The sequence below is a fragment of the Chrysemys picta genome, chromosome 7, assembly GCF_011386835.1.
Source record: "Chrysemys picta bellii isolate R12L10 chromosome 7, ASM1138683v2, whole genome shotgun sequence".
In the NCBI taxonomy this organism is placed as follows: Eukaryota; Metazoa; Chordata; order Testudines; family Emydidae; genus Chrysemys; species Chrysemys picta.
This window is the reverse complement of record NC_088797.1, coordinates 119,426,562-119,435,029: the sequence shown is the minus strand read 5'-3', so window position 1 is coordinate 119,435,029 and position 8,468 is coordinate 119,426,562. Positions and strand designations below refer to the sequence as shown.

At 48.2% G+C, this 8,468-nt stretch overlaps 1 protein-coding gene across 1 annotated transcript; it reads right to left on the bottom strand.

Annotated features, from left to right (window-relative positions):
• Positions 1-6,377: 6,377 nt before the first annotated feature.
• Positions 6,378-8,150, bottom strand: LOC135972806 (uncharacterized). The gene is made up of 2 exons (XM_065552508.1): positions 7,224-8,150; positions 6,378-6,847 (listed from the first exon to the last, which is right to left on the bottom strand). The coding sequence occupies exons 1-2, from the start codon at positions 7,762-7,764 to the stop codon at positions 6,378-6,380; spliced, it is 1,011 nt and encodes a 336-aa protein (XP_065408580.1). The 5' UTR covers positions 7,765-8,150.
• Between the last annotated feature and the right edge of the window lie 318 nt (positions 8,151-8,468).

The following is an 8,468-nucleotide window of genomic DNA, read 5'->3' as shown; positions in this document are numbered from 1 at the left end:
GGCAGAACAGAGGTCGTTAGCACAAATATATCATCAAAGTCAAATAAAATGTATTGATAACGAGTGTGTGGGTTTGGTTGATATAGAGCATTTACTCAGCTGAGATCACCACATTCTCTGGGCCCCCAAGATCTGAATGAATCAATGGCCCATTCATTGTTTCCATTTAACATTTTATTGGATGTGCAAAGCATCTGCAATTTTCTATAGTTGCTCAGTCATGATGGCCTCTCAACACCTCTTGGGGCAGGTCTACACTTCAAATGCTGCAATGGCGAAACTGCAGCAATGCATCTGCAGCACTTCAATGAGAAGGCTACTATGCCAGTGGGAGGGCTTCTCCTGGCGACATAGTGCTGTCTACACCATGGCTTAGGTCAGTATAACTATGTCTCTCAGGGGTGTGGATTTTTCACACCCTTGAGTGATGTCGTTATACCGATGTAAGTTTGTAGTGTAGACCTGGCCTTATTTGCATGAATCCTGAAACAAAGAATACTTTAGGCGCAGGAATTAAAGTAGACCCCTGGAGTGGATTCAGTTACATTTTCATGACTGAAACTTGAATTTGCAGTTCTCCCTTACTAAGTCTCTGAGCTTTAAGGATCAGTCAAGCAAGCTCCTGAGTAGGAACGAACTTTACCCATAACCAAAACATAGTCACTGATCCTGAATAGAGATAGGAGCAGAGTAGATTGGAGAGAATTGATAGGAGTAAAGAGGCTAATTTATCTCTGTATTTGGCACTGCTTCAGGAATACTGTGTCCAGTTCTGGTGCCCACAATTCAAGAAAGATGTTGACAAATTGGAGAGGGTTCAGAGAAGAGCTGCAAGAATGATTAAGAGATTAGAAAATATGCCTTATAGTGATAGTATCAAGGAGCTCAAATAAAGACCTGGATCTCTTAGACTGACGTTGTCTCTGCAGCTGCCCTCCCTTATGGAGGCCTCTGTTCCTCTCACACTCTTCTCTCTGGATCAGACTGTGGTGAGGATGTTGGACTTCTCCTTTCCCATTCCTGCCACTTTCAACTCCAACTTCCCACTTTTTCTCCTCTTTTGAACAGCTCTGCCTCTGATTCTTTTCTCCATCTCCATGTTGCTGTCATCTATTGTCTACCCAACTCCTCCCCACTAAACGTCTCTCTAGGTCCTCACATCCAGGCTATATCTACATTTTGCAGATTCTTTCTGCATAACATCTCTAAGATATCATCTTTCCCATCCCACCCACACAGCTAAAACGCTCATCTCATCTTGTGTCTCAATGACCGCAACATCATTTTCTCTGAACTTGACAAATTAGAACATTGCCCTGCTAATATCCTTCAGAATCTTGCTGCAAAGATCAGTTTCCTAGCCTGTTCCTTTGTCCACATCGCTCCTCTCTTTGTATTCCTCCACTGGCTCCCCTTTCTCTATTGCATCAAATGTAAGCTGCTGTTCTTCACTTTTAAAAGCCTTTCACAGCATATCCCCACCTTACGTTTAGTACCGAGAGGTCAACTCCCACCTCTGATCAGTCCATGATTCCAGCCTCCATCTCTCACTTTTTATGTTTTCAAACAAGCACCTTCATGCATACTCCCATGCTGCTCCTCATGCATGGGAAGTGTTCCTTGTAAACACCTGCAAAGCCACCTCATTATATTCCTTAAAACTCTTTTGTTGTGATGCCTACAAAAACTTGATAATTGTAGGCTGCTGGTGCACTGATACCACTGCCTATCATGTTGACCAGTGTTGTCTCCATGTTCCCCTCCACTTGTCTGTATCCATCAGTTGGCTCTTGTCATATTTGGACTGTAAACTCTTTGGGCAGGGACCATCTTTTATTTTGTGTCCATACCGTGCCTGGCACAATATGGTTTAATCCATGATTCGGGCTTCTAAGCACTGTGATAATAGAAATAGTAAATACTAATAAATTATTAGAATTCTTAAAAAGCCTTTGATATCCAAAGGAGAGAGAGTGATGGGGACTCAAAATTGACAAATGAATTAACAAAGGCAAGGTACATTTATGGAATCTATCTCCTCCGGATGTCTCAGGAAAGCAAAATATTTGAATATTGGAAGCTTTGGTGAGATTAAAGGATTTCTTTTTGTTTTTCAGTGCAAAAAAGAAAATCATACTCGATCAACACATACTCATCAGTGTGCTTATCGTTTTTATTCTTTTGCCTCCAAGACAATGGTATTTTCCTCTGCCTCTTCAAAGATGTTTTTCTGCAATCTCAACTCCCTTATTTTAAAGAGACGTTGAATCCAATTTTCTTTCAAGTATATCAAATCTCGTTTCTAAGCCCTGACTGACACAGAAAATAGTCTCAAGTGAGATCTTCGGTGTTACCAAGGAGTCTGCAAAATCAAATACTTTATCTGCATGTTGAATGGCCTTTGGGCTTAGCAGCACAGGAGGAATGTGACAGCAACCGAGCTCTCGACAGGATCTGTGTGTGTCATGGAAGTTTCAGCAGTGAACACAGAAAGCCCCCTTCTTGTTCTTGTTGCTATTTTGGAGGCATAAGGCTAGCTCCTCAGAGTACACAAACCAGTGTACCTCCACTGAAGTCAATTGAACGATAACTATTGACTCAGGTCAGACAGCAGGCCCAGTATGAACAAGAGAGTGAGTGATATTGCCTCCTATAGGGCAAATGAATGGAATCATCAAAAAGCAAAGAGAGAACACGTAAATTATTCCCTCCACCCTATGATCCTCTGTACCATCTCCTGCACTGCTGTAGTACAGAAAATGAACAGTATCTAGAGCCCCTCAAATCCACCAGAGCTGTTTTCAGAATTGTGCTAATAGTCAGGGTTACTTCGGCCATGTCTACACAAGAGAGCTTACAGTGGCACAGCTGTACGGATGCAACTGTGCCACGTAAGATCTCCCTTGTACCCACTCTATACTGACAGGAGGAGGTCTCCCGTCGACATAATTAAACCACCCCCAACGAGTGGCGATAGCTATGTCAGTGGGAGAGTGTCTCCCATCAACATAGCACTGTGCACACTATCACTTCTGTCAGTGTAACTTATGTTGCTCAGGAGTGTTTGTTTTTCACACCCCTGAGCGACACGAGTTATGCCGATAAAAGTGCTGGTGTAGACCTATCCTTAGTCACACATAAACCCCATTTTCCAAACTCAAAATGCATTATAGCAAGGGACGGGCCAGTTTGCATCACACCAGAAGCCCACAATATTTACAGATATAGGAAGATCTCCTTCTCCTTCTTCCTTTAAATCACAGCAGTCAAAAAATAGAAAAGAGTCTTGAAACAAGATATGCTAATTAAGCACAATTCAATATGCTTCAGGTTTGCTTTTGCTATCACTAAACCATATCATAATACAAAAAATACAAGCCCTGTATGGCCTCACAGTTTCAGTGTAGAAGTGGAGGTGCGGGTTTAATCTCCCCAACACCCAATGATGTTCCTCAAGGGGGCAGAGTTTAGGGGTAGCTTGTTTTAGCAAGAAGGCATGGCTAAATGGTTAGAAGCTACAGCCATAGCCCAAAAGGGTTGGGTATCAAAAGGTGTCATTTATATGCTAATCGAGGTTTAAGTGTGGCGTTAGAGAAGGGGTTTGGGATGCAGGATTTTACTGTGTTCCCAAATCTGCCACTGACTTAGGGTATGTCTACACTACGAAATTAGTTCGAATTTATAGAAGCCGGTTTTATTGAAATCGGTTGTATACAGCCGATTGTGTATGTCCACACAATAAAATGCTCTAGGTGCTCTAGTCGGCAGACCGCGTCCACAGTACGAGGCTAGCGTCGACTTCCGGAGCATTGCACTATGGGTAGCTATCCCACAGCTATCCCACAGTTCCCGCAGTCTCCGCCGCCCCTTGGAATTCTGGGTTGAGATCCCAATGCCCGGATGATGCAAAACAGTGTCGCGGGCGGTTCTGGGTACATGTCGTCAGGCCCCTCCCTCCCCCGTCACAGCAACGGCAGACAATAGATTCGCGCCTTTTTATCTGGGTTACCTGGGTTACCTGTGAAGACAACATGGAGCCCGCTCAGCTCAGCTGAGCTCACCGTCACCATATGTCCTCTGGGTGCCGGCAGACGTGGGACTGCATTGCTACACAGCAGCAGCTGCTAACTGCCTTTTGGCGGTAGACAGTGTAGCATGAGTGATAGCCGTGGGGCTGGCAGCCGTAGTGCTGCATTGCACCAGCCCCTTCCAGGCGATGGTATTTTATGACTGGTACCCGTCATCGTCATACTGGTATGGCTGTCAATCATGGCCACCTGGGCAGACATGCTACTGTTTTGATGATGACGGTTACCAGTCATAATATACTATTTTCTGCCAATTGCCCAGTATTGTCTGCTAAGCACCCAGAAGAGGCCGAGGGCGATGCTGGGTGCTGGCGGACGTGGGGCTGGCAGACGTGGGGCTGCATTGCTACACAGCAGCAGCCCCTTGCCTTTTGGCAGATGATGGTATTTTATGATTGGTACCCATCGTCGTCGTATTGGTATGGCTGTCACTCATGCTGCAGCGTCGGCTGCCACCTTAAGATGTAAAAAATAGATTTGTTCTGTGTTCATTTGCTTCCCCTTCCTCCGTGAAATCAACGGCCTGCTAAGCCCAGGGTTTCCAGTTTAATCTTTGGGGGCACCATTCTGTGTGACAGTTGTTTGTGTTTCTCCCTGTTCCTGTACCTGTACGCCATGTCGTCACTCGGCCCTCCCTCCCTCCCTCACTCCCTCCCACCCTCCTTCTCCTGGTCCATCAGATACTACTTTCGCGCCTTTTTTCTGACCAGGCGCCATAGCTAGCACTGGGATCATGGAGCCCGCTCAGATCACCGCGGCAATTATGAGCACTATGAACACCACGCGCATTGTCCTGGAGTATATGCAGAGCCAGAACATGCCAAGGCGAAACCCGGACCAGGCGAGGAGGCGATTGCAGCACGGCGACGAGAGTGATGAGGAAATTGACATGGCCATAGACCTCTCACAAGGCACAGGCCCCAGCAATGTGGAAATCATGGTGTTACTGGGGCAGGTTGATACCGTGGAACGCCGATTCTGGGCCCGGGAAACAAGCACAGACTGGTGGGACCGCATCGTGCTGCAGGTATGGGACGATTCCCAGTGGCTGCGAAACTTTCGCATGCGTAAGGGCACTTTCATGGAACTTTGTGACTTGCTTTCCCCTGCCCTGAAACGCCAGGATACCAAGATGAGAGCAGCCCTCACAGTTGAGAAGCGAGTGGCGATAGCCCTGTGGAAGCTTGCAACGCCAGACAGCTACTGGTCAGTCGGGAATCAATTTGGAGTGGGCAAATCTACTGTGGGGGCTGCTGTGATCCAATTTGCCAGGGCAATGAAAGACCTGGTGATAGCAAGGGTAGTGACTCTGGGCAACGTGCAGTCAATAGTGGATGGTTTTGCTGAAATGGGATTCCCAAACTGTGGCGGGGCCATAGACGGAACCCATATCCCTATCTTGTCACCGGAGCACCAAGCCACCGACTACGTAAACCGCAAGGGGTACTTTTCAATGCTGCTGCAAGCCCTGGTGGATCACAAGGGACGTTTCACCAACATCAACGTGGGATGGCCGGGAAAGGTACATGATGCTCGCGTCTTCAGGAACTCTGCTCTGTTTCGAAAGCTGGAGGAAGGGACTTTCTTCCCGGACCAGAAAGTGACCATTGGGGATGTTGAAATGCCTATCGTGATCCTTGGGGACCCAGCCTACCCCTTAATGCCATGGCTCATGAAGCCGTACACAGGCAGCCTGGACAGGAGTCAGGACCTGTTCAACTACAGGCTGAGCAAGTGCCGAATGGTGGTGGAATGTGCATTTGGACGTTTAAAAGCGCGCTGGCGCAGCTTACTGACTCGCTCAGACCTCAGCGAAAAGAATATCCCCATTGTTATTGCTGCTTGCTGTGCGCTCCACAATATCTGTGAGAGTAAGGGGGAGACCTTTATGGCGGGGTGGGAGGTTGAGGCAACTCGCCTGGCCGCTGATTACGCGCAGCCAGACACCAGGGCGGTTAGAGGAGCACAGCAGGGCGCGGTGCGCATCAGAGAAGCTTTGAAAACGAGTTTTGTGACTGGCCAGGCTACTGTGTGAAACTTCTGTTTGTTTCTCCTTGATGAACCCTCCAACCCCCCCCCCCCCCGACCCGGTTCACTCTACTTCCCTGTAAACCAACCACCCCACCCCACCCTCCCCTCCCCTCCCGCTTGCAGAGGCAATAAAGTCATTGTTTTTTCACATTCATGCATTCTTTATTAGTTCCTTACAGAGGTAGGGGGATAATTGCCAAGGTAGCTGGGATGGGTGGGGGAGGAGGGATGGAAAAGGACACACTGCATTTTAAAACTTTAACTCTTATTGAAGCCCAGCCTTCTGATGCTTGGGCGATCATCTGGGGTGGAGTGACTGGGTGGACGGAGGCCCCCCCACCGTGTTCTTGGGCGTCTGGGTGAGGAGGCTATGGAACTTGGGGAGGAGGGCTGTTGGTTACACAGGGGCTGTAGCGGCGGTCTCTGCTCCTGCTGCCTTTCCTGCAACTCAACCATACGCTCGAGCATATCACTTTGATGCTCCAGCAGACGGAGCATTGCCTCTTGCCGTCTGTCTGCAAGCTGACGCCACCTATCGTCTTCAGCCCGCCACCTCTCCTCTCGTTCATGTTGGGCTTTTCTCATCTCCGACATTGACTGCCTCCACGCATTCTGCTGTGCTCTATCAGCGTGGGAGGACATCTGCAGCTCCGTGAACATCTCGTCCCTCGTCTTACGTTTTCTCTTTCTAATGTTCACGAGCCTCTGCGAAGGAGAAACATTTGCAGCTGGTGGAGGAGAAGGGAGAATTGGGTTGTCCATTTAAAATGGGGTTTCAATGTAAAAGGAGGGGGCTGCGGTTTCCCGGTTAACATGCGGCACAAACACAAGTAAACCACCCCCCCCCACACACACACACGATTCTCTGGGATGATCACTTCACCCCTCCCCCCCACCGCGTGGTTAACAGCGGGGAACATTTCTGGTCAGAATAGCAGGAACGGGCGCCTCTGAATGTCCCCCTTAATAAAATCACCCCATTTCAACCAGGAGAGCTTTCTGGAGATGTCCCTGGAGGATTTCCGCTCCATCCCCATACACGTTAACAGACTTGCTTGCTTTTTTTTTTGTAATGTTTACAAATATTTACAAAGTTACACTCACCAGAGGTCTCCTGTGTGCCCTGAGGGTCTTGGGTGAGTTCGGGGGTTACTGGTTCCAGGTCCAGGGTCACAAACATATCCTGGCTGTTGGGGAAACTGGTTTCTCCGCTTCCTTGCTGCTGTGAGCTACCTACAGTACCTCCATCGTCATCTTCCTCGTTCCCCGAACCATCTTCCCTGTGTGTTTCTCCAGTGAGAGAGTCATAGCACACGGTTGGGGTAGTGGTGGCTGCACCCCCTAGGATCGCATGCAGCTCCGCGTAGTAGCGGCAAGTTTGCGGCTCTGCCCCGGACCTTCCGTTTGCTTCTCTGGCTTTGTGGTAGGCTTGCCGTAGCTCCTTAATTTTCACGCGGCACTGCTGTGTGTCCCTGTTATGGCCTCGGTCCTTCATGGCCTTGGAGATCTTTTCTAATACTTTTCCATTTCTTTTACTGCTACGGAGTTCAGCTATCACTGCTTCATCTCCCCATATGGCGAGCAGATCTCGTACCTCCCGTTCGGTCCATGCTGGAGCTCTTTTGCGATCCTGGGAGGACTCCATGACGGTTACCTGTGCTGATGAGCTCTGCGTGGTCACCTGTGCTCTCCACGCTGGGCAAACAGGAAATGAAATTCAAACCTTCGCGGGTCTTTTCCTGTCTACCTGGTCAGTGCATCTGAGTTGAGAGCGCTGTCCAGAGCGGTCACAATGAAGCACTGTGGGATAGCTCCCGGAGGCCAATAACATCGAATTCCGTCCACACTACCCCAATTCCGACCCGCAAAGGCCGGTTTTATCGCTAATCCCCTCGTCGGAGGTGGTGTAAAGAAACCGGTTTAAAGGGCCCTTTAAGTCGAAAGAAAGGGCCTCGTTGTGTGGACGTGTCCAGGCTTAATTCGGTTTAACGCTGCTAAAGTCGACCTAAACCCGTAGTGTAGACCAGGCCTTAGTGTTCAAACTTTGCAAAGTCACTTATCTGATCTGTGCCTCAGTTTGCCCATCTATACAATGAGTGTAATTTTAATTATATAAGTGCAAGGTACTTATTAACTATACTACCCTTGTTTGCCTGATTCTCTTTCCCATTCGCAAAAGCACGTGTCTGAGTGGCATAAAGGTTGTTCTTGTGCTATTTCTAAATCATGGAAAATGTTATCAGCTACTGTGAACCTCTTTAAAAAGTGTATCTGAAAGCCTTTGTACAGCTCCCATTAGCACGGCCTACAGATCACCTAGACTTCATTCAATAAGTATTTGCCTTCCGC